General features: G+C 43.1%; 1 protein-coding gene across 9 annotated transcripts in view; it reads right to left on the bottom strand.

The window, feature by feature from the left end:
- Positions 1 to 1,759: 1,759 nt before the first annotated feature.
- MTA3 (metastasis associated 1 family member 3) overlaps positions 1,760 to 26,178 on the bottom strand; it is a 186,658-nt gene continuing 162,239 nt past the window's right edge. For 8 of the 9 annotated variants that reach the window (XM_046661216.1, XM_046661215.1, XM_046661214.1 and 5 more), the window contains 5 exons: positions 25,197 to 25,348; positions 24,104 to 24,326; positions 16,474 to 16,560; positions 13,640 to 13,786; positions 1,760 to 5,396 (listed from right to left, as the gene is read on the bottom strand). In XM_046661216.1, coding sequence (XP_046517172.1) covers positions 5,371 to 5,396; positions 13,640 to 13,786; positions 16,474 to 16,560; positions 24,104 to 24,326; positions 25,197 to 25,348 — 635 coding nt within the window. In that variant the 3' untranslated portion in view covers positions 1,760 to 5,370. Of the gene's footprint in view, positions 5,397 to 13,639; positions 13,787 to 16,473; positions 16,561 to 23,988; positions 24,327 to 25,196; positions 25,349 to 26,178 lie in introns of those variants that run through there. The other variant, XM_046661218.1, reaches the window with a different exon arrangement.

Below are 26,178 nucleotides of genomic sequence, written 5' to 3' on the forward strand. Positions count from 1 at the left end.
GGTCTCCTCCAGTGACTCTCTGCAGTTCAGGAGCAAGATCAGAACAAATGGAAGGTTGGGCCCGCCCCATGGCCGAGTGGTTAAGTTTGCGCACGCTGTTTTGGCGGCCGAGGGTTTTGCTGGTTCAGATCCTGGGCATGGACATGGCACTGCTTATCAGGCCATGCTGAGGCAGCATCCCACACAGCACAACCAGAAGGACCCACAACTAGAATATATACAACTATGTACTGGGGGGGAGGGGGTTGGGGGAGAAGAAGAAGAAAAAAAGAAAAGATGAAGATTGGCAACAGTTGTTAGCTCAGGTGCCAATCTTTGAAAAAAAAGAAAAGAAAAAAAGAACAAATGGAAGGTAAAACTTATCCAGAAGAAACCCCTAGGGAAGTTTGACCATAAAAACCCAGTCCCGGCAATGGAACTTAAGGTTGGTACACCTTGAGAGGGAGGGCAGGCAACACTCCCAGCTCTACAGATGAGCTTCCAGAAAGAGGGAGATATTTGAGTCAGGATAAAGAGTCATAATAAAAAGACACCGGGAACAACAGGGCACCTGAGGGATTTCACAGAGGTGGGGCTGTTGTGTTGAACGTTGAGGGGTCCCTGACCACTAGTCCAGCCTCACTGAGGCCTCCATCCTGGAACCCCTACAAGAGCCTCAATTACCGCCTTTTCTGTTCTCCTCAAGTGCGTATGTCTTGCTTCTCTAGTGAAACTCTTGAAAGAAACTCAGTGTCTCTTTCTCTTTTTTTTGTGTGAGGATGATTAGCCTTGAGCTAACATCTGCCACCAATCCTCCTGTTTTTGCTGAGGTAGATTGGCCCTGAGCTAACATCTGTGCCCATCTTCCTCCATTTTGCTTGTGGGACGCCTACCACAGCATGGCTTGATAAGCGGCGTGTAGGTCCACACCCTGGATCTGAACCAGTGAACCCCAGGACGCAAACTTAACCACTGCACCACTGGTCCCCTCTCTCTCTTTTCTTAAATCTCTCACAAATCCCAGGAAACAGGGGTCACAAACAGCCAGACTTCACAGGCAGACCTGGAGGGGTCCCAAGTGAGTCTACAACGGCCCCAGCACAGCAGCTGAGGCAGAGTCTGCACTGCAGTCAAACAGGTTTGAACAAAACACGCAACAGAGAAAAATTTCTACAAAGCAGGTTTCAGCACTCAGGGCCTGGGAAACAGTGGAGAATGCCCGGCATTTGGATCAGGCGCCTCATACCTTTTAAGTAAACGGAGACATTTTTATTTCTGACTTTCGGGCCTGACGTGGGTGGAATGCAGAAGAGGGTTCCATCTGTGTAGTGTGCGGCTCCTGAGTCCACTTCACTTGCACAGGAGCCTTCCTCGCTTAGGGGAGCCCAGCACGCTCCCTCAGCTCACCATCCGAGCAGCCAGGACACGTCCTCACAACCTGGTGCTGGGCGCAGCAGTGCAAGAATGGTGGATGGGGACAATCTGCCTGTTCCTCATACTTCCAGACCTAGGGGACACGAGGCTCAAAGGCCACCTATTGGGGCGACTTAGCCTCACAAAACCTCCATGTCTTCAGGATGTGGCTTATGACACAGCAGAAGAAAATGCAGACCCTGGGGAAAGGTCTCTGAGATCAGACTAACTGGCCTGGCCTATGAGCTATGTGGGGGATGGAGCGCCTGAGACAAGGAGCACCTGAGGCTGAGGGCTGGGATGTGGCATGCACCGAGCCTTACAGCTGAGCTGCCATGCCAGCAAAGGACAGCATAAAACTAGGCATAACTTCCAGAAATTTATTGGAAACACGATACAAATTGATTAGTAGATGGCATCTACTGACAGACAGACAGTCCACACTGTAATATCACGCTCTGAATGAATTATCCTGGGGAAAGACTCATGACCACTGATGCATGGTCTGGGTTAGTGTTCTCTGGCAGGGAAAACCAGAAACTGGGGCGAGAGGAATGGGGAAGGGTGCACAGTAAACTGGGACATGGCTTTCCTGAGGGGAATGGTGAGGTGGGGCTGCTAAATGAGTAAATTCCCCCAAAGGAAAACAAGGACAACTCTTGAGAATAAAGGCTTTCCCCCTCCCTCCCAAAAGCACTTTCCTCTCTAGGCAGAGTGAAAGGGAGTCCACCAGACCCCACGGGGGCAGCTCCTCTGTCTACCTCTACCAGGTCTTAGGACAGCAAGGGGCATAAACACCAGGCTGGACATGACACAGAGCAGACCAAGGTCAGACACGTCCTGGGCCTGCTTGCCCTCAGACTGCTCCTCGTCTTCCCCTGCTCTGCTCTGAGTGGTGGAGAGCTGACCACGGCAGGCCGCCTGCCCCCAGCTCCCAGGTCAGCTGGCTTCCAGCTGGGTTTAGCTAACAAGAGGCACCTGCAGGAATCTGGAGGGCACGAGGAAGGGAGAAGCCAGGCAATTTCTCTCCCTTCTCTGCCTAGGGGATTGTTTCTGGCAGGGCTCCTGCCTCCTGGCGGCTCCAGCTCCACCAGACAGGCCCCCTGTGGTCCCAGGTTCCTCCCAGATGGCCTGGTCCCCAGCTCTAGTAACATGGACTCTCCCCTCTGTCCCACTAGCATCGGGTGATGGCAGCTTTTTGCTGTTGTTCCCCATCTCTGGGTTGTCCCTCGCTCGCTGTTTGACCTCTCAGTTCTTCTGTTTCTGTGTTAAACAAGTCTCTGGATTAAAACCCCTCTGTTTTAAATGCTTAGAGTGGCCTCTGTTTTCCTGGTTGGATGCTGACTGATAGAAACTGGGCTGTGGGCAAGGTGGAATTGTGAGAGGCGTGCAAAAAAACCAGTCTGTCCTCCTCTTTTGCACCACTGCTAGGGGTAGGCGGGCGATGATGGAGAAGGAGAGGGAAGTCAACTTGAAGAGCTTCTGTGTCCTCATCCAAGGGAGCACAGACCAGGCTCGGCACAGCGCCACTGGGCACGTCTGCTGTGGGCCGTGCGGACAGACTCTGCATGTCCACCCCACAAGCTCACTGCACAATGGTGACATGCCACTACAAACAGTAGGAACACCATGGCCCCAGAAAGAAGGCGGCTCTCAGCACCAGCTGCTCAGAACAGCAAAGGCAAACGTTAGCGGCTCCCTGCTGTCCTTCCTCCATTTCCTGGAGCATCCAATCCGAATGCTGGGGGACTTTCCAGAGATGAAGTGAGAGCAGATCTTCGTCAACATCCTCCGTGTAGGAGGATGGGCTACAGTAGCTCTGACTGCAAAGTGAAGGAAGAGCTTTCTGGGCACATGTGGCTCAAAACGAGCTGCGCTTGCCCCAAAGCTTCCTGTGAACTGGAACTGGGGTGGGCTTCCCTCCTCTTCCTTCAGACCTGGCCTGGCCCCAGTCTCCAAATCTCCTGGGCCTGGGCGAGGAGGGCCTCTCTCAACAGGCAGAGGGAACGGAGCTGGCAGCAGGGTCATGGGCAGCTAACGGTTTCTCTAATCAACAGCCATGGTTCCACGTGGGTTAGGAGAACATGAAAGGGTAGAAAACATTCCACCTTCTACATCCATGTGCAACAAAAAATCCAGGACACAGGCAAAGAGAGACAGCTTTGCTGTGTCTCTTTCTTTAGAAAAGAACACAACACGTGGCGTGTGACATGGAGAGCCAGTTGCCTCCTCTCCCTGGGTCTTTCTGAAGGGTCTTCTCTGTGGAGAACCCTGAGGACAATGCCTGCCACCTCCACTGCCTCCACCCGGCTCGCTGAGCACCTCTGACACAGGCCCACCCTCAAGGCCCCAAGCCAAGACCTAGAACAGCTCCAAGAGTTGGCAGTGATGAGAACATCCCCAGGGCACCCCCGCAAAAGCCTAAGATGAGAACCAACTCCTCCTCAGAAGGGAAGCCACGATGACTGCAAAACTGGAAAAGGAAAAGGCAGCTCGAGCTCCGAGCATCGCCTTCAGCCATCAAACATCGCATTCTCCTTGCTGAGCTGAACCCAGCCTCTGAGGATCTGGACATGCAGAGTGTCACTGTCATTTTAGTGATACCTCACTCTGCCTGGGGGGTCAGCTCAATTGTAGCCACTCTGTCATGCAACCACCTGGCTGTTTGGGGCACCTACTATCAGCCAGCCAGCTGCCTCCCAGCCACAGACCCTGGGGATGGCTGGGAGGCCAGACTCCAGTTGTCTTTCACGGTGCTGTGATTCTGTGCCTGCACATGGAGGGCAGGGGAGTGGCTAGACTCAATCTGCTCAGGGGGCCAATAGGGCACAAAGTTATCCTATCCCTGCAGCTGTGTGCACAGAGTGCAGAGCGGCCTGCCTGTGACGCCAGCAAGGGCTGGTGCTGAGGGCAGACAGGAAGAGCTCAAGTCAGTGGAAACCGGGTGGCAGGCGGGTCTCCCGGGGCCTAGGCACACGTGCTCACGGAAACGTTTGGGCCAGAGGAGGGAGGGGGCTCATGGTGTCGTATACACAGACTCACCAGCAAACACAGTTCTCTCACCTCACCCTCCTAAGCCCAACAGATTCCATCTGCTTAGAATAAACCTGGGTGGTCTGTGACTCATTGAAGGGCCAACCTGGCTGCAGCTCCTCATCCACTGATCTGGCTGTAAGGGAACAGGACAGTATGCAAATGGCTTGTCACAGTGACACACTCGATCAGCTCCGTTTTAAGAATCGTTCTTGCTGGAGCTGTCTGGGACCAAGCAGAACCAAGTAGAACACCAGCCTCTCTTCAATGACAAAATACAGATGATACGAAGAGCTCACAGGCTTACTAAAGACGATTTTGTCATCTTTTCTCAGAACCTCAGGTACTTCTGTACCTTGGAGGGGGAGGGGGGAGTCAAATGGAATGCAGGGGGTGAAGAGCAAAATTTCCCCATTAAAAAATATAAGTGTGAAGCCTATTGAGAAAAAGCTAAGTGACAATAACAGCAAGGACGGGGGGAAATATCATGAACTGCATAAACACTGGCACATTTCTTAAGAAAAACCATTCAGGAAGATGCCATGTCCCTGCTGGACACACTCATACAGCTTCCAACAGAGCGGAGCTGACACATGCAGGGCAGCAGCCCCACTGTCCCGAGGAGCTGCTGTGCCCGGGAGCGGAGTGTGGAAGAAGGGAGGAGGTGAAGTGGCTCCCTCATCACCTCAGTTCTCAGGCAGGTCCCGCTCTGGAGAGCGAGGTCTCTGAGAGGAAAGCGAAGTGACACTGATTCACACATGGGACATGGCTTTGGGAATGTGCACTCCTACAGTTCCTTGCCCTGCCCCATCGAGGCTCCATGGGGCGCACGCGGAGGTCTCCCTGAAATGTACTGGGAATGGGGCTGCCTCTTTCCCAGGCACGGCTGTGAACATCAGCAGGACAGTGTAGCAAGTCTTGGATTGTAGGATGAAACAGAAGAGCTCAGTCTGACACGCAGCATGTGAGTTCTGGAAAAGGAAACAGGGTCAAAGTTAAATGAGTTCCAGTGGTGGAGGCAAGATAAGAAGGATGGAATCAGTCCTCCCACCAATATCATCACGACCTTCAAGGAAAGGAGGTCAGGTATGTATTTAAAAAAAGCTCACGATGTAGTTTAAGGCTGGACCAAAGGAAAGTTTAATTGAGGCCAAGAAAATATGTGAATGACACTGAAGTATCTTAAAAGCTGGGTTTTGGATGCGCAGGTTTGGTGGTCATTGGCAAGGCACTACAGCATACCAGGCAAGTGCTTATATGTTTATCAAACCAACATCTTGGAACTTCTCTGACCAGATGCCAAGAAACGGGGAACACAACTTGCCTGGAGGAGGCACAACCTGATCTGAGATACCCATAATTAATCATAATGATGTGGGCACTCAGAGACTAGCAACACATTTTTCTTAGGAGGGGAGTGAATCTCAAACGCCCACAGTGGCACAGTCTCCATCAATCCCACCCTCTCCACTTCCCCCAAAGACCTTCAACCCTGCTGTCCCAGAGCTGGACAGCTAGAGACTCTCAACAGAAACAAGCACATGAAAAGCAGAAGTGGCCTGAAACCATATGATCACTATCTGGTATTACTCAGTAGGTTGTGAAACCTTTTGCTTTGTTATTAGGAAAGCAGCGAGGAGGGAAGTGGGGGTTGTTCGCTGAGATGGTCATTAGGTGCCCCAGCCAACGCAGCACTCAGATATTCTCTCACATCCTGCAGGCCACTCTACAACCAGAAGAAGACACAGGGATGCTCCCCTTCACAGCCTCCCGCCATGCCGAAGGTCTGCAGGGTGGACCACAGCTGTGGTTTCACTCATGAGCCTTTCCAGAATGGGGGAGATATATGTACACAGCCTGGTGTTTGACGGGGCTCAGCAAATACGTGTTAAATAAAAACCTAGATAATTCAGTTTAGGACTTAGGCTAACTTTTGCTTTATGGAATCTACTGTAGGTTATGAAACCACCTTATTTAACTTTCACCAGAACCTTGTGAGGGTCGGAAAAATTAGGAACTTGCTCAAGGTCACACAGCAAGTAAGTTGAGGAGTGAAGATTTGAACTCAGATCTTCTTAATTCAGGTCAAGTTTTTCTTACTACACTAAGCCGCCCCATTCTCCATCCATCCCAGTAAGAGCATAGTGTCCTCTTTAGTGTCTAATTAGCTTATGGATGTGTCAGTAGCTCCAGTATCTCTTAGAAGCCTCTCTCTCTTTTTTTTTTTGCAGGGGCAGCAGGTAGGGGGGTGTCACTCTGTCATGCATTTGTTTGTCCAAACCCCTATGGAAGTAAGCCATCTGCCAGAGGAGCCACTTGTAATAGTTTCCTAAGTTTCTGACCTGCCATGGCAAACTGTGCTTTTTTCTATTTGTGCTAAACTCACCTGCTCCCGTTTCAAAAGCAACATCTCCTCCTGGCAGCTCGGGATCTGGCATCCAGGTTCACACCTGCCTTCTCCACACTCACCACGGTTTTATGTTGAGCTATGTCACCTCTCTGCATTCCAGGCTGAAGAATCACGGTGCTCACCACCTGCCCTTGCAAGGCTATCACTTCACTCCCCCAAGCTCAGCACTTCCTCAGCCCCGCTGCATTTCCTTGAAGCAAGAAACCAGAACCACATGCAGGGCCCAGATGCAGAGGCCCCCAGCATGGCAGAAGGCCCCTAGAAAAGATCTACACCCATCACAGGTGTTCCTCAGGTCTCCTTTCTAGACGATGCAGCCCAACTTATTTCCCTTTTTGTTTACAAGTAAATTCTCAAATGCATTAATCTACATTTGCTACTTTTGTCTCTACTAACCATGATTCATAAGCACTTATTTTGTTTTTTACAAAATTTTCCCTGTTGGTTTAACAATTCAGAAGTACCTGAAGTCCATGGACTTGGAGATTTTGCACTCTAACCAATCAATGCAATGAAAGCAGCCGTTTTAAAGGTTTCCAGCTGCTGGCTCCTGAGTTAATTAATTTCCCTCCTTTCTGAAACCCAGAGGAGAAACCACCATGAGAATTTTGGAAGATGGAAAGCAGATAAACAAGTGATAACAGACTATGCAATCAAGAAAGCCAAACTTGAAGTTGGCAGTGTGGAAAGTCCAGAACCAATTTGTCCAAAGGATCCTCAAATGGCTCGGGAATTGACACCAGACACCTCCGGAAGTTGGGGAGGGAAGCTGAAGCAAAGATTAGTTGAAGGCTGTTTAAGAAGCAGCTGGACCCCTAGAAGCTCTCCTGACTCCACACTACTTGGCAACTGTCTACCTTCCACAAGTCCGGATGTTTATTCTTGGGAGAGGGCCGGACAGAGGGTCTCAGGCCTAGGGGACACGAGGCACCAAGCACAGTTGAGGGCAGGACTACCAAATCCAAAGGGATCAAGTTACCGTATGCCTATCAGATGGTGAGACATCCAAGCCTTCTTCCCACTGTGTTCCCAGAAAGCAGGTAGCCAAGTCTTTACCCTCCGGGGAAGAGACAGTGCTACGGCCTGAATGTTTGTGTCGCCACAAAATTCATATGTTGAAATCTTAATGCCTAATGTGATGGTATTAGGAGGTGAGACCTTAGGGAAGTGCTTAGGTCATGAGGGTATAACTCTCATAAATGGGACTAACGCTCTTATAAAAGAGACCCCACACAGCTCCCTAGCCCCTCCCACCAGGTGAGGAGAGTGAGAAGTCAGCAGTCTGCAACCTGGAAGACGCTCTTCACCAGAACCCAAACATGCCAGCACCTTAATCTTAGACTTCCCAGCCTCTAGAACTGAGAGAAATAAATTTCTGTCGTTTGTAAGCCATCCATCTGTAGCATTTTGTTATAGCAGCGTGAACTGACTAAGATGGGAAGAATCTTCTCTGGGAAATCTGAGCAGCCCGTGAGAAGAGACCTGAAGATATTGGTTGAGGCCAACCAGCAAACAGCCCAGCCTGATCACCATACTACAGGCTCCACCCACAAGCACGAGCACAGAGCTCTCAGTCTGATTTTAGTCTCCTTCTCTTAAACATTATGAAACATCCAAAGGTCACCAGGAAAAACCTCTAACACAAATGTTAGAGACCAGAACAAAGAACAAAGAGAAGAGAGCAAATTGGAGGAAACAGAATATTCATGGAGAAGAAAAATGATAGCATTTTTTGTTTTCAGAAGAAGATACAGTATCCATGAAACAGAAACAGTACGCTATTTTTAAAAAATTGAGAGGACCAAGGGGAGTTGGCAGGGAGCCCATAGAAGGACTGAAGCGTTACGCTTCCCATAATGGTGGGCTAATTTACATTGGACAAACCCTCCAGCCAATAACAGTGATAAACTCTGGAAGAAATGTAAAAACAACTGTTTGGACAGCAACCAAAATCAGGCAAAAACTGAAGGGAATATGACCCTTGAAAAAAGGTGAGAACCACTCTTAACTGGTTTTTCCCTTGTGAGCACTTCCATGTAGTTCAAGAGGAATATAGCTCAAGCTGAAAGCTGCAGTCTAATTGGGCTGAGGAATCAGGGAGAGGTCGGAGTCTGAGACTGCCAGTGCAGCTGGAAATTGAGGGAGGAGATCCTGGAAAGGAAGGGGACAGGAAAAGAGGAGACCCCAAATCAATATACACACTTCCCTCAAATCATTGGCTGAGGTCAGAACTATGCATGTACAAGGCGAGCCTCCAAGAAGCCTGGTGGAAAACACCAGCTCTATAGGTTTATAGAGTAATTACCATAGACTTTGTCACTCTTCTAAGATCTCCATATTGCTGAGAGGGTCTCAAGTCTAGACCTCTTACAGGCTCACACACTAGTATTTCCCTCAGGCACAGGATAAAAGTATTCTCTGGGAGAAACTGCAATATTAGTAAACCCAGGAATGGTCACAGGGGTGGCCAATTTGGCATCCTTCCAGAATATTCCACAACACCAAGTTGTTGATTATTCATGCCTAATGCACTTGGGTCTGTCTTTCTCTACAACTCCTACCCCTATGGCTTGACAGTGTGAGAGAACATCCATTGCCCTCAGCTGATGCTTCCACAGTCCTGAAATCCTCTAGACACTTTAGGTACTCTGCTATAATTGCTTCATATTCAATAAACCCTAGGGCCATAATGATCCATTACAAAATACCGAAAAAACTCAAAGGCACCTTTATATATTTAACCAGGTTTTAACAGTACACCTTGAGACAAGGAGACCAGAGGTGAGCCTAGGAGCACTCAATGTTCTTCCATAAACAATGTTTTAGAAGATTCAAAAAAAATCGTAGTCTTTTGAAATGACATAAAAATTTTGACAGAAGGCAGCCTGGGCCTGAGCATGCCTCGGAGTGCCATCAGCTGTTCCTGGCAGTCTATTTTTATCAGGATTTGTGAATACAGCAGATGCACTCCCAGAGCTCTCTCAGTGGTACAATGGCCCTCACCATCACCCATTTCCCAGAGTTGGGATGCAAACAGTTGAAGCTGTTGAATCACTGATTCAGAAACAAATCATCAAAAGGACAGTCTTCACACCCCAGATCATAATATTGTACTTAGAGGCATCCTTATTAGATACCCTCTTCATGGGAGACTTAGAGAAATGACATTACTCAATGCAGAAAACAAATAAGAAAAATAACCAGATCTACAGTACACTCACATACCCCAGGGGAAATAAGCCAGAGGACAACATATTAAAGAGAAGTTTATTGTACAATTCATCAATTTCTTTGGCTCAGATGCCTTGACTCTGTCCCACTGAAAACTCACCTCTCTTCTAAGCCTGTTGCTCTGGTCTTCGGACACACTGAGTCCTGCTTCAGTAGTAGCACCCCTGGGACAAAAGTCACGTCATCTCGGAAAAAGGTTAAGAGCACCTCCAGTTGATGCTCCCTCCGTCTGTATCCCTACACAGCAGAAGCTGTTCTTAAGGGTCCCTATTTGATAAAAACAGCAGTCACCTTGTCCCCGTGCAGTGGAATGGAAGATGTACTGTTTGAAACTTCACTCTTCCTATCACTATTCACCCCAAATAATGAGGCTTCTTATGTATGCAGATTTTGTCTTCACCCTCAGAGTTTCAGTTCCACTAGGACAGTCACAGAGCTCTGTGTGTGGCCTGGGGAGATGGGTTAAGCTTAACAGAGCAGACAGAGTGCTGGCTCCTGGCCACCAGTCACCCCATGGCCTTTAGAGGTCCAGGGCCAGGTGCAAGACAGTGACTTTCAAGAAGACAAGAAGAAGCTGTCCATTTTTTAATGTCAGGTACAATCCTTTCTGCCAGCAGAAATCCAGAGACTCTTCCCATCATCAAGGACCTCCACCTGAAGGCAGAGGGTGAGTGAAGGAGGAAGCCACTGAGAAGAGGACAGAAAGACCTAAAGCCGAGAGACCTGGATATTTCAGAACAATCAGGTTTTGTTTCCAGTTAAATCAGTTGGACATCCATCAACATCCTGTTTGGTTCGCTCATCTGTCTGACATGTTGATAATTAAGTGGCAATGTTAATTGATTTTATTATTGGATCACACAGGGCAAGGCTTTCTCTTGACTTTGTATCTATCAATTCCAGTATATGGTGGTATTAACTATCCTAGGAAAACTCACTAGTAGCCTAACATTTTTACTGATACTTTGAGTTCACCTTGGAAACTCAGGTTAGTCAGGATCCTATATCCCAAGGAAATAAGAAACAGACCCATTATCCCAAGGAAAAGGTCCACTGGGAATACAAAAATAGGGACATTTTCCAAAATGTGTTTCTGTTACATTCTTGTCTCTCAGCTCCACGTCCATCCATCTAAACTCAGCTTCGAGATGCCCTGCTGGACCAGTAGGGGGTGGCAGAGGGAGCCTGGAAGGCTGGAGGGCAGAGAAGGGCCTTGCTGCTTCCTGTTCCTGTCAATGTCACCTCAAATAGCAGAAGCAGTTTGTGTCAGTTCCCAGCTTTACTTTACATTCCCAGAAGCAGCCTCACAGAGCAGCCCCCTCCTCAGGGGTCTGAGTTCCAGCTCCTCGGGACCTCCGTTGAGCTTCTAGCTTATGATAACCCACTTTCTTCCTTTTGCTTTCCCAACCCTAGGCCTGCTGGCTGCTTCCTGAGCTCCTCCTTTCCCCACCCCCACCCCCCAGGTTCCTTGTTTACCTATTACATCCTGCAGCATCTGGCATATCAATTTCTACTACATTAGCTGTTAAGATAACTCATGTAGTTTCTACTTTGCTGAGTAATACAGCACAGTTTGAGAGCTGCAGCTTCATTTATAACAGTGGTTAAAAGAGCAGACTCTGAAATCAGTCACACCGGAGTGGGAATCCCAATCCATTTATGTTGTACCTGATAACTTCGGGAAATTCACCTCTCTAGGTCTCATTTTTCTCACTTTATGTATGCAGTTAACATTTATTGAGTACCTACTAAGTTCCAGGTACTGTGCAGGCAGTAAAGATACAATGTCATGCAAAACAAATTCCCTGACCTCTTGGAACTGTGTCATGTGAATCAAATGAGATAAGGAAGGTAAGGCGCATGTCGTCAGCCCTCCCCTCCATACCATGACAGGAGAGCAAAGACAAATGGAGCTTGAAGAAGAAGTGTTTCAACAGCTAGGTGTCTTCAGAAAACGAGACGAGCGTTTTTCCTCAACAAGGCTGAAGGTCTTACTCAACAGAACACCAGGGACTCATTGTATGCCCTGTCCATTCCTCCGGTTCAGAGCAGAGAAACAGCAGCATTCATTCAGACAGAAATGGTGCAAACAGCCCTAGAGAGGGAAAGCTACAAGGTGGCATTTTTTAGAAATTCCGAGGAGACAGGTACCTGTGATACAGAGTAAGAGCAACAGGAGCTGTAATGCAGAGCTGGGACTGGAGCTTGGAATGACCATGACCACGGGGTGCGAATGGAAGAAGCTACTAGAAAGCTGCTATTCCAACATCAGTCACAACAAGAGTCTTTCTACCATAAAGAACATATATATCAAATGAACCAGAATGTACTTTACACTTTCTGCAGTAGGACTATGCATCTATAGAGGCCTGGAAGGTGATGAGAGGGAAAACAAAGATTCCTGATTCCATTGAAGCCTGAATCCAAAGGCCCCCCAGGCTGTGGGCAAGGAAAAAGCTGGAAACAAATCCAGTCTCCACGTTTTGACACAATCCCTTCTTGGTATTTTGCTTTCTAGACATCAGGCATATTGTGGCAAGCACGGCCAGTGTTCTCATTAGCAAGGAAGTACTTCTGCAAGAGTACTGTGTAGCTAAAAACTGTATCTACAACACACTGATATCCTATAAATGCAAACTAAAGTCCTCGTCTTCAATTTTTTTTTTCATTTTGACATCACTATGACCATCAAAACTCATGGTGAAGGAAAACCACCATGGGAAATTATTACTAGAAGGTCTATTCCACATCCTTGCTCTAGATAAATAATTTGCTGTCATTGAAGGAGTTTAGAGTTCCATAAGACATGAAAAGCCTGGAGAGAGTTTTATTCATAAATAATGCCAACATTTAAACAATCAAGATAGCTTCAAACTCCAGGACTATTGAAACGAACAATTTTTACTGCCTGGATAATTTATTATGCTTGTGTTTATAGTCCAAATGGGAAGATAATTCCATTCCACCTGAAGAGTCATTATTGGCCAGCCCAAGAGAAGTACTTTGGATAAGAGGTGGTATCTTTCAGTTTTTCTGTTTCAAACAAATTATTATTTCTGTATTTAGGACATCACCCAGGCAATTCCTTTCATGACTGGTAGCACTCTTGAGCAATTAAAAAAATTTATCAAGTGAAAGAAGTAGGGGACAAATGCCAAATTCAAAATGATCCACAGAACACTGAAGAACCCCCAGAGAGCACTGCTGTCTCAGACATAAGGCAAAATAATCCCTTCTGCTCAAGAAAACATAAATGAGCAGTGAGTGTGCATCACAGCAAGAACATTATCACCCAGCAGAGGCAACCTGCTAAATACAGACTTCATCTCCAAACAAGCCTCCTAATGGGAAATGCGAGCAAAAGATCCCTCTTGAAGAGATGGGGAAATAACACTTGGCATAACGTCTTCAGTGTGGCACATGGCAGCCTTCCCTCTTATCCCCCTTACCACACATTTAGTTCAACCTATTTGTTACACATTCTTGGACTTGGCAGATGACACGATGGAGCATGCAAGGGCACAGGGGCCCCGGCCTATCAGAACAGGCCCTGGAATTGCTGGGCTTACATACCATCCAGGCCATTGTGATGACTGTAGTTTCTTTTCCCCAAAATGCTCAGAGACGTGTGATTCGGGGTGGTTAGCATCCGCTTGGTAGTTGGGGTTTGCAGGCTTGGTGTAGATCGAATTACGTTAGGTTTCTTCGAAGGATGGATTTCTGATGGGGGGAAAAAAGGTTTCTCAACTCAGAACATGGTATTAAAACTCTGTGTGCACTTACACTGGCTAATAGGCACACATCTTATTTCTTAATGAGCTGAGAGTCAGTTCCTTAGGAGCCAGCCTGTTTTCCCAAGGACTTGCATAATGAATCAGCTTCAAGTGCTGTTACCATGGCTTTACTTATCAAAAGTGAGCTGGTTCTTCACCTGCTAGCTAGACCTCTGAGCTTTATGCTGTGAGTACAAGGGGAAAGAAAACAAAAAACAAACCAAACACTACAGAAGGTCACTTAAACACGAGATTTACTAAGGGAATAAGGCATCTGACTCTTCAAGGTGTTAGAAATCCAAAGCTTATCTGGAAATGAGCCTTAGAGAAAACTACCTCTGTGCTCTAGCAAACCAGGAACTTAGCATGCAGCATGTCTGGTGTGTGAGAGCTTTCTGAAAAAGAGGATTTCTCCTCTGGCTCTGCAACCAAGGTCTAAGACCAGGGTCTGTCACTCCCAGCCCAGAACATTTTGATATAGACGAAATCTGACACCAAACTCCAAGGACTAGAGTCAAGAGGTAGCAGAAGAAATGCTTTGACAGAGGCTGTATCACAAAACTCTAATGTGCATGTGGTATATGCGTGTTTATGTGACTTATGTTGCTGTCAGCCTCAAAGCCCAGAACCACTTGCACTTTTTTGGATAAAGTAGATGGACAGAAATTGCAATACTGTAGGAAGTGGATTTATGGACCTCAGTCTGCTACTAATACTGGGCAACCTCTTCTCCAAAGCTAAACCTGCTCACTGATTCTCAGTCATCCGCCAGTGTGCCAGCTATGCTCAAGCCACCCTGTTTTCTCAGGTGAGGTCCAGGATATCAGCCTCATTTACTGAAATTTAAGAAGAGCCATTAGGATGATTAGAATTACTACGTCTTGGTCTGGTCAAAATCCTACACTTGCCAAATTTTAGAAACGGATCAGGTACTAACCAAAATATAGTGCTGACTGTTTTTCAACATGGCCTTGAAGGTCTGCCAACCTCATTTTTCATTACAACCCCCACAATCTACGCCCCATCCAGACCAGGCAACCTGCATTCCCTGACCTTTTCAGGTCCTTGGACTCTTTGAAGACTTTGTTTATCTGGTTCTCTTGGCCTCATAAGGGAAAAAATATTGTTTTCCTATCTATGCAAATCCTACATATCTTTCAAGGCTGAGCTCAAAATATTACTTTCTTCATTTAGGCTGTCCTACCATGCATTAGAAATAACTACTCCTTCCTTCAAGTGCCCAATACATATTACCTGTAATTCCTTTAGAGAATCCAACCCTTTGTTTAACTGTCCTAACCTGCTTTCACCACTAAACTAAGATTTTTGAGGGCAAGGTCTTATTCATCTTGGGGTTCCCTAAGCCACTTAGTATAGTGTCTTGTTACATAGTGAATACTCAGAAATATGTTACGTAGGGATGTAGTTCAGCTAGCAAGGACAGCAGAGCTCTGGGCTTATCTGGAAGGGAGGGAGGCCAATTTGCCCACAAGAGGAATACACAATTACCCATGGAAAGGCTGACTAATAGGCCATGTTATATTCTGTTTTTAATTCAGAAACTTTCCCTTGCAGGTGGGAAGGGGCTTCTAGGATTAGGTCCTGCAAGAGTACATAGATAACAGACTTCAGGGACTTGACCACCATGACCTAGGTCATGCCTGTGATGACCATGCGATATTTTCAGAGGATATCAAAGCAACTCTTTAGCCCGTGAGCAATAAAACAAGAAACAAGGCAGCAGAGTAACATCAAAGAGGGAGCTGTGGGCTTCTGACTCCCAGCTTGCTCTGATGAGGACCAGATAATATATCAAGTTCAAGGCTACACTTTGATTTTTAAAAGACTGGATGTCTAAAGTCTGAACGCTTCACAACTATAAATTTTTCTGACAGAGCAATAAGGTTCAATGCAACTCTGAGTATGTATTTCACTTTTACTGAGAAAATGAAAAAGCAAGAATATTAGAAGCACAAAAACATACCATTATAGCATCTAGGTATATTAGAACCATTATTTGTAAGTTATTTACCTTAAAACTTCGCAAAAATAAAAAAGAGGTCATTGCCTAATTTTTTTAATACTAAATTGTGATATTTCAACACGTAAATGGAACCATCATCTTTAGCAACTTCTAGGAAGCAATACGAATGCTCGCCTTTCAGAGTGACCTTAATTGGCATATCAAAACTAAAATTTTTTTAAAAAGGTAATCAGTTTATCTCATTTTTTTAAAAAAAAGAAAGTAAATAAACCAATCCTTCTCTATTTTAGGGAAGAGGTGAGGTGCGTTAGAAATAGTGAAAGTATCTAAATCAAAATATTAAGAATATTCATCCTCTAATAATTTAGTGATTATTTTTCTTTTTGCTTAATATGTATTTATCTCCATAAATATACATTTTTATTCAATGATTTTTTTGAGAAAAGTAAACATACTCCTAACTCTGGATGTTGTGTGTTTGGTCATAAAAATAAAAGTTTCTAAAACAAAATAAGTTGGCTATACATATGAAGGTGTCCAATTTCAGCTATTTTAAAGGGTTGAATTTAGTTTAGGTATGTCAACTTAGAATAGCCAAATAAGATACAGAAATTGTTCTTTGAGATTTTCGTCTATTAGAAAATACCCACCTAAATACCCAATGATACATGCCAAAGGTTTCCTAGTGCTTTTGCTTTTCAGTGGACTTCCAGATAGTTCGGCATGTCTGTCTGCATCTGAGGAGAGAAAGAAACATGGAGACAACCAATGAGGCTGATTTCTCTACCTATGCTACACACACCGCAGAAACAAAAGGTGCGAGGGGGGAACAGCACAGAATGTCTGCCAGAGCCCTGCATGATTTCCCTTGGAGTCTGGGAAAACCACCTGCCTGGAGAACACTCACTTTAAAGTCCCGTATGAGAGTAGCTAACACACCCACACTTGCTTTCTGCGTGTGCCCATCTGAAAAGTGGTGGAAATATGCTTCTTTTCCAGCCATGGCATTTCTACATTAAAGCAGAAAAGTTTCCACAAAGTGTGAGGCAGAATCAATCCTAACGTACGATCTGGCACGGACACAAAAGATGACAGCTGACAAAGGCAACACACTTGATCTAGGCGCAGTGGGTCTCCACTGAGAAGTCCTGATCTATCCTGGTGAACTCAATTCTGTTAGATGGGAGCCTCACAAGGGTAAAAATGGGCCATCTGGTTTTATCACTGGTTTTCCATCCTTCATATCCCACTATGATGTCACTAGTGCTGAGATTGAAAAGGTTATCTATATACATAGTATTTCATCTAACAGAATTAGTAAGATACTGTGAGGATGGATATTGGTTCATGAAAGTTCATATCACACTCCTCATACTCCACCATAAGACATTTCAGACAGAGAAAAATAAAGCCTACAAAACGAACGCTCTCTGCATTTTAATTCGCTGTCATTAGAACGGAAGAGTAGATGTGAAACATGCCACCTCTCACACCAAAGAGCCAAGTTATAAAAATAGAGTTCGAAGAGACAAAAATGTGGATTGAAATGTTTTTTAAATTTGCAGATATTGTCATAAAGCTTAACAGAGTAGCTTTAGCAGATATCATTCTACTATTTATGCCTTTTTCCCACCTTCAAATATTTGACAAAAATGTCCCACAGGCTTTCTGATTCTATGGGAGAATTTGTTCTTTCACAGGCTGAGGCCACATTTCTAGGCATACATCCATGAAATTTCCTTTGACATCCATAGGCATTCTCTGAACTATTAGTGTTAAAATGTACAATTCAATCTGAAATCTCAAATAACTTTAAATTAAAAATTAACTTATTCATAGGCTCTAGCCCTTTTACCAAGAAAACTCTCTTCTAATAACTATTAAACAGAAAAAGGTGGGAAAACAGCATTTAAAAAATATATTAAAATAGACAAAACACATACTTCAGAGAGCCTCGAGTAATGGGAATCCGAATATGTATCCCAAGCACTGGCTAATTATTACGCAACCATTGACAACTATAAATGACCCAATTGCTTTTCCTCCTATTCAGCTGATTTCTTTTAGGGGAAAAAATTACTAAGCAATGAAGCTTTTCACCTATTGTTGCATAATAGTGAAGATACAGGCGGAAATATAATAAGCATATTTTGGAGGTGTAATCTAAATAAACATTAAAAGACAGCCCAATCCTTGCAAGGAACAACACCCGTCAAATCACTGTGAGTTAATACTAAATAATTCCTTCCTAATATCACTAATTCACCTAAAATTCAAGTTCTATTTGGGATGAGAACAAGAGAAAATTTTCTCTTTTCTATTAACAAAGCTTGAATATATCACCTTGGTTATTTCCTCAATATTTTGGACAAAGGCAATTGCTGTATTACTAGTAATACGATTAATTTTCCTCTTTATTCCAGTCGATAAAGCCCAAAGGAAAATTGCCAATGTGCCTGCAATTGAGGGACTGCCATATAACCATCACCTTGACAGGAATCAACAAATCCAGCAAAAAGGTTACCAACACAATACCCGAAGATATTTCATTTTAAACTATACTACTCTGCTTTTAATTTCTCATTAAGTCAGTAGGATTAATTATGTGATGTTCCAAGTGACAATTTACAGAGCACCTGAGTAGGAGATCAAAGCTCTTTATAAGGATCCATATTTCACTTAGCCTCATTATAAAGAAAGTAGTTGGTGGCAAGAATTATCAGTCTTAAACATGAAAAAATTAGGATGAAAGGTGTTAAGATTACCTAGTCACTGTTTAATGTAAAAATTGCAGCCATTCAGTGATATCCACTGAATATAAATGGGAGATACATTCTGCCCTGAGGGAATGATCATTAACATAGGATTATCAGGTCCACACTTGAGTTGGTTAAAAGGAATCTTTGTCTGCACTCAAGACCAGGCCAGTAGGGTCACTTGTCAGTCATTCCCACTGCCAAATTATTCACCTAACTCTATTTAAATAGCGATGATTCATTAATATGCATTAAAAGTGCACAGATAAAGAAAGGAACCTGAGAAACGCCTCAAGAACCCAGAAGGCATCAGAATATGCCCAGAGAGAGACTGTCTGCATGCCACTCAAGTCACCCAGCTGAGCAAAAGGCACATTTGTTTGGTTTCCTAGAGGATGATTTACACCTCCTTGAGATCAACCTGGAAAAAGTTACTTCTATTGCAATGCATGGCCATTTTTCTAAAACGTTTTGGAAATATTAGCAGGGGAAACAAAATTTAAAAACTGAAAAAAGTACACACTGAATTAAAATTCACAAAAACATCTCACACGGGCTTTGAGGATTGCTTTCGAAATAAAACCATCTGTAGAATTTTCTTATAGCAATTGTAAAGGCATTTCTAAGCAAGACACAAAACCCAGGTGCTATAAAAAATTGATAAATTCAATCACATTTGAAAAAACCCTACTTGGCAAATATATAATAAACAAAGTCAAAGACAACGGGCAAAATATTTGCATCATGTATTCACAGATTGAGAACTTCCTTAAAATATAAAAAGTTCCCACAAGTCAATAAGACTTCTAACAGAAAACAAGCCAGGGGCAAAAACAGTTCACAGAAAAGGAAAGACAAATGGTTTTCAAATATATGCAAAGATTTCTATCTCATTCAAAATGAGAAATGCAAGCTAATATAACTTACATGTCACCTGTCAACTAGTCAGGTTTCAAAGATGGATAACACTGCTGGCAAGATTCTAGAGAAATCGGCCTTCTCTAGACATTGTGGGTGGGAGCGTAAATCAGTTTTTCTGACGGCAACTGGGTAGTGAGTATCAAAATTCAAAATGCACGTTTCTTGACCCAGATGTTTTATTTTTAGGGATCTATCCCATAAGCCACATGCACATTTCACACATCAGTATGAAATGATGTCTGAATAAGGATATTTACAATAGAAAATGATTAAACAACCTAAAACTGAGAACTGGTTAAAGTACAAAATAATTATGCAGTTGATAAAAAAGAAGGTAGCTCTCAAGGTACTGGTATGGAATGGCCTCCAAGATATCTTAAGTAAAAAAGCAAGGTACAGAACAATGAATGTAGACTAACGTCGTACAAAAGCAAAAAGAATACACCTACTTAGGCTGTTATAGATACAAAGCGACTCTCTGGATACTTTAGACGCTGATGACAATGGTTACCTCTGAAGAGGGTAGAAATGAGAGTGGAGATAAGATTTGTAACCACTTTTGTACCTTTAGAAGAATTTAAAGTATCCGTTCAAAAGCAAATTTTTATTAAACTCTCTACCAAAAATACCAAAATAAACCAGAACTGTTGTCTCCTAATGTTAGAGCTTAGTATTCACATTTATACAATTACTAAAACTAACCTTTGCTGAGAAATCCCTAGAAAAACTCATAAAATACATATTTCTTAAGAATACAGGGCCTCGGGATAATTCTGAAGTTGAATTAGCATCTTCAAACAGAAAAAATGGCTCCAGGTGCCTCTGGAAGAACTTCATACTAGGGAATGGTACTGTCATTCAAGTCTGGTGTGTTATCAACTCAGAAACCACCTAATTACCTACAAAGGTGTCAGATAAGTCATTTTGATCCACTTCTCTAGGCACTTGAGCTTCATCTATGGAATGCTGCTAATATATTTACTTCTACGTAACTTCATTTCTGAGGATCCTGAATCTTAAATAGTAATCCTGTGCTCATCAGGTGTCGGGTGTTTACAGATCTTTGACGAAGTCATCGGGTAACACAGAGGTAATGTCTGATGGCAGTAACAAAGGAGGAACATCATTATCACATCTGGCTTTTTTACTGAGGGAGGGATGGAGAAGAGACAAGTTGTCTGAAACCTGATGCTGCGTTTAAACCATGTTGTCTGCAAATCTTGTTAAGGACATGGTAGTATGCAATGTTTGGTTTTTGGTTTACCAATCCATTTTTAATAAGCACTATCTATATGGTAGAATGGGCTCAGGCTACTAATGTCAGTAACTTTTTGCAGGGACTTATATATTCACATATAAAGGTATATTATTAAAATAGGTGTTTGGAGAAACTGGTCTTAAAAAATCACTTTCCCTATATATATCTCATCCGTATATATTTTTAAACATGTTTTAGTATATAGTATATTACTATATACTAATTTGCTTCTAAACTACTTTTTTAAATAGGAAATATATTACCATGGTTCAAAACTGAGAAAGTTCAAAAGGATGAACAATGGTAGGTATCCTTCCCACACCTTTTCCTCAGCCTCTTATTTTCCCTTCCCAAAGATGTTATTACTTCTTGTATTTTCTTTAGGATATTTTATGCACACGCAAACAAAAATTACCCTTTTTACTGTACTGCAGTCCTTAATACTGGCTTCTTAATGAAAATAAAGGCCAGGGAGTGGGCTGTAACCAATCAAAAACCATTTCCTCTAAATAAGGATTAACGTGTAAGTCAAGGACTCATGGTCAGGATTATGCTCTCTCCCACCTGAGAGTTTTACCTCCTTAGCTCCCCACTTCCTCCCTCTTCTGTAGTCACCCCATAAACTCTGGCTATGATACCGGTTGTGATGGTCCTGCCAAGACCAAAAGCCATGGAAGGAGTCAACTTCTATAGTTCTTAAAAGAGGAAAAGTCTCAAATCCACAGGGAAAACTATCTTCCTTTTCCAATCTTATGAAGAATTATTTTAAAATGCATTAATCGGAGCTGGTGATCCATTAGCATCTTTAGAATTATAAACTTTCGCCTGATCAGAAAGTACATTCATACTGCATACTGCATTCTTGTTTAGGGGGGCCAGATCACTACTGCCTTTGAGAAACCCAGAAAAGCTTACTAAAAAAAATGCACCCATATACTCCCAGTGGACCACAAGACATGGTTGCCTATGGACATCCGGCTATTAACATCTAACCTTTTTGCTAACAAGCCAAGATCAATGGATCTGCTGAAGAGATTCTAACAAGGTACACAGAAAAAGAGAAAAGATAATGTAAGAATCAGTTAACATGCCAGGAAGAGATTGTTAGATGCTTGCCTGAAAAAAAATAACCAAGTACAGGGCTGCTGAAATTTTATAATGTTAAATATCAAGGTAAAATTATTTTGAGAATTTGATTCAACTAATAAAGCTAAATACAAATAAAATCTGCTCCTTGACTCTCATCACAACAAATGATTCTGTTCTTTTATTATTATATCTATGTTTGTACAAATAAAATACAGGTAATTTAATCTTGACCCTTTTTTAGCAACATGGCCATTCAACTGAGAAAAATACTAAAGTGAGGTGACAGAAAAATGTGCTTCACTGAAGAAAAGTCAAAATAAAAATTTGCAAATTAATTGAGAAAGGAACAGAAAGAGCCATGGGAAACAGAAGCTTCCTCGGCAGCAAATTTAGTTGGTGATGGTTTTTTCTTTTCCATTCAGAGGAACAAAGACGGTAATGGATCCTGCCCAATTTTAATGGAAGAATTTCATTCATTTTCTTTTTCAAATGCTTTATTCTTCTTCTTAAGAAATTATACATAAAAGTAGATGTTTTAAATCAGCTAAGCAGTTTAAATCAGTTTTGCTGTTGCTAGTGCTGTCGAGTCGATTCCGACTCCTAGCGGCCCTGTGGACAGCAGAGCAGGAGCCTGCTCAGTCTTTTTGCACCATCCTCTCAACTTCCAGTGCTATATCAGACAATGCTCCGCTGCTATTCACAGGGTTTTCAAGGCCAATTTTTTTGGGAAGTGGGTGGCCATGTCCTTCTTCCTAGTCTGTCTTAGTCTGGAAGGTCCGCTGAAACCTGTCCACATGGGTGATTCTGCAGGTATTTGAAATACTGGTGGCGTAGCTTTCAGCATCACAGCAACATGCAGCCGCCACAGTATGACAACCGACAGACAGGTGGTGTGGTTCCCTGACCAGGAAACGAACCCAGGAAAAGCGCTAACACAAATCCATGAATTCAGAAATGCTAGCACAAAACCTCAATATAAGCCTAAGTTCTCAAATATACATGAGTCTAATGTAGCTAAATTTCCCCTCCACGGGACTCAGAGATTACTAACGATTTCCATTCCCTTTACAAAGCACTTTTCTTCTTCTCATAAAGCTTTTACCTATAAGTTTTAAAGCCTTTCAACGGTTCAGCTGAAAATTCTCTTCAGAAACACAAAATGTTTTTCAATCATCACTCCTTTAAAAAGGATACCCTCTTTAAATCAAAATGGGACATCCTGTAAGAAACTTCTCATCTCATGGATTTAAAAAAAGCATCTACTGAATGTCTTTAAGATTTCCTATCCGTTAAGCCAGACAGCAAGTTTTCTCATCCTTTAGCAGAAAACTGTTGCATGGCTCTAACATGCTAGCCAGGAATGTGACTACCAGTAGCAAAACTAGATAGAATCAGAGCTAACACACAAATTATGGACACACTCAGGGGTGCATGGTAATAACAGAACAGTCCGCAATTCATGGGTACATATGACCTTTGTTCTAACAAAAAAATGAAACATAAGACTGAATGTGTTGAAAATGAGAGTGATAAAGTTATGTAAATGTTATGTGATAATATATACGATATATGATTATGATACAAAAACTGAAGTGGACAAATAGAACGCTCAACCACAAATTCAGACACTGACTTGTAAAAACTAAATGTGTAATTTCAGAAAATTCACCCAAAAGACTTTAAAATTCACTTATAATTTACTAATCTAATAAACACAGCGTTCGTTATGAAGCACTGTGAATTTCTATAATATTTTACAATAATTCTAAAAGGTTCGTGAGAAAATCAGAGATTTACAAAGACATGCAATTTCTAATTAGTCTAAATTGGCAAATTTTATTCAAATCTAATGAATACATGTAAGACTGCGCTGCATGTCTCCATTATGGAGTTTCATGATAACACCATCCTTAAGGATTATATGGTGGCACTACCTTATAGATATGAGTGCCTCAATAAGGGTTCTTTAGGCAATTCTATCACCAAACCCCACTGGATAGGACCACCTCCCACCAATCTTTTGCTGAGCAATACTCTCTCATAAAGACTGTAGAGGTTTCAATGTTTTTTCCCCAGGTTGGCATGATACAAATGGCAGCAGACAAAAACAATGTTAAAAAAATAAACCAAATAAAAGGCTGTACACAAGAACTTATGTTTATTGCAAACAAAAACAAACAAAAAAAAGAGAGTGAGGGAAGTGAGAAAATGATCAGAGGCACAACATATAGGGTTAAGAATTTAAAAGCATCTTACATTCTGCCCTAATGGCAGCATAATTAATAGGAACAAACGGCCGTCTTGCTGCCTGCCGCAGCCGGAGGGTATTTTTGCAGACCTGACGAGCAAATTTTGTGAAATATGTAGTGTGAAGGAAGAAAGCTTGGCGGGTCTTCACCGCAGACTTCGGGCTCCCAGTATTTCGGACCGGCATCCCCTGCATGGCCTGGCGAGACATGTGACTTCTAACACGGGGGTCCTGCAAATTCAGACACCAACATACATGTGAAGAATAGAACTTACCAAAGTACAACACTACTTGCATCATGCTTAAAGAAAAATGTAATTTTTACGTCTTCCACTGAGGCATCTATAACTTAATACACTATCCCCAAAAGAGGGAATTAAAAAGTGTTCACTTTGGGGAAGGAGATGGGGAACAGAGACGAAAACTGGGTGGGGCTAGGTATGCGTGTGATCCTATACTTTTGTTTTTAAATCGACCTTAACAATCCAAAATCACATTCAAAATAGTAAAAAATTGTCAAGGGGTTAGATTATTAAAAAAAATAAAAATGTTGAAGGAATACTCAGATCCTGTTAGCACTCAAAAGGAGTAGTCTCCCTCTGGTAGACACAGGTTTTTGATATCTGCAGTCTGTGAGAATTTTACCAAAATCGTATTTCAACTGTTGTTCACCCCAAGATGGAGTCCACACCTTCCTGGCCTTCCTATGACAGCCCAGGGGCAGAAAAAATGTTCAATTTCTATTAGCTTTAGGTAATAAGACACATTTTCAACAGTATCTAAAGGTTGCAAACTGTTTTTTAAAAAAGCAATTAAAACATTTAATTTGTAAGCTCTCTATTTACACTAACATCTCCCACACACATTGTTCTTCTTTTGTCTGAGTAATCTCATAAAACCAATGTTTTGAATATCTAAAAAAATCTGATTTGTCCCTGCCCCTCTCTCCACATCTACCCTAAAAACTCTGGTGCTATGTTTAGCTATAAAAATAGCTGTTTGTTTTTCACTTATCCTATACTGTACTTCTGTTTCCAAGGAGAGATTCAGCCATTGAAAACATGACATTTCTCAACACTAAAAAGCCTACTGCTCATGTACCTCTGCAGCTGGGCTGGGAGATAACTTCTCCTCCTCTGACTGGGTGGGCATCTTCAGGCCTCCATATTTTTTCCAATAGAGCCAACAGGTTGCACACAATCTACATTGCATGTTAGGTGGGCCCCAAGAATACCACTGATGAGACTGTGTAGCTAAAGATGGAGGAAAAACAGAAAACAAAAACAAAGAATGCCAGATAATTTGTAAAAGCAATAAACAAAAAATCAAAATATTTCAAAAATATTCCAAAGCCATCTTCAGTTTACAACGTTATCTATCTTTCCCCAGTTTACCAGCCAAACATTAAAGTCTAGTATATGCGTATATTTTTTGACACTCAGAATTCATTAAACCATCTATTTCTATATCCACATCAAGTGCCTGTGGCTCTTACTAAGAGAGGCTATTATGTGAAGTATCCCATATTATACGTTGTGCTGCGGAGGGAGTTTCTGTTAATTAAAAATATCCCCTATTGTGTACATTTCTGGAAATAAGTTATCAGAAAGGTATTATTAGTGTATTTAAAGTCTAAATCCAGGTTTCCAAACCTACGGTTCAGAAGCTACCTCAGGGTTTAAGGTGCTCAGCGGGGCCCCATTAACAAAGGCAGGAATCTGACAGAAACAGGCATCTGTTTTCCATTCTTTTATTTTAATCAATAGACAAAATAATTATTTTACTATTTCTCCCTTTAAGAACAGAATCCCTTCCAAGACTGTAAATCTACATCGAGTGAGCATGTGCGCCCGAGATCACAGCATGCTTAAGACCTAATAACTCAGGGGCTGCCCCGTGGCCCAGTGGTTAAGTGTGCGCACTCGGCTTCAGCGGCCCCAGGTTTTGCCGGTTCAGATCCTGGGTGCGGACATGGTACCGCTCCTCAGGCCATGCTGAGGCGGCATCCCAAATGCCACAACTAGAAGGACCCACAACTAAAACTACACAACTATGTACCGGGGGGGGGGGGGGGGGGGGGGGG

Source organism: Equus quagga, chromosome 5, assembly GCF_021613505.1.
Source record: "Equus quagga isolate Etosha38 chromosome 5, UCLA_HA_Equagga_1.0, whole genome shotgun sequence".
NCBI lineage: Eukaryota > Metazoa > Chordata > Mammalia > Perissodactyla > Equidae > Equus > Equus quagga.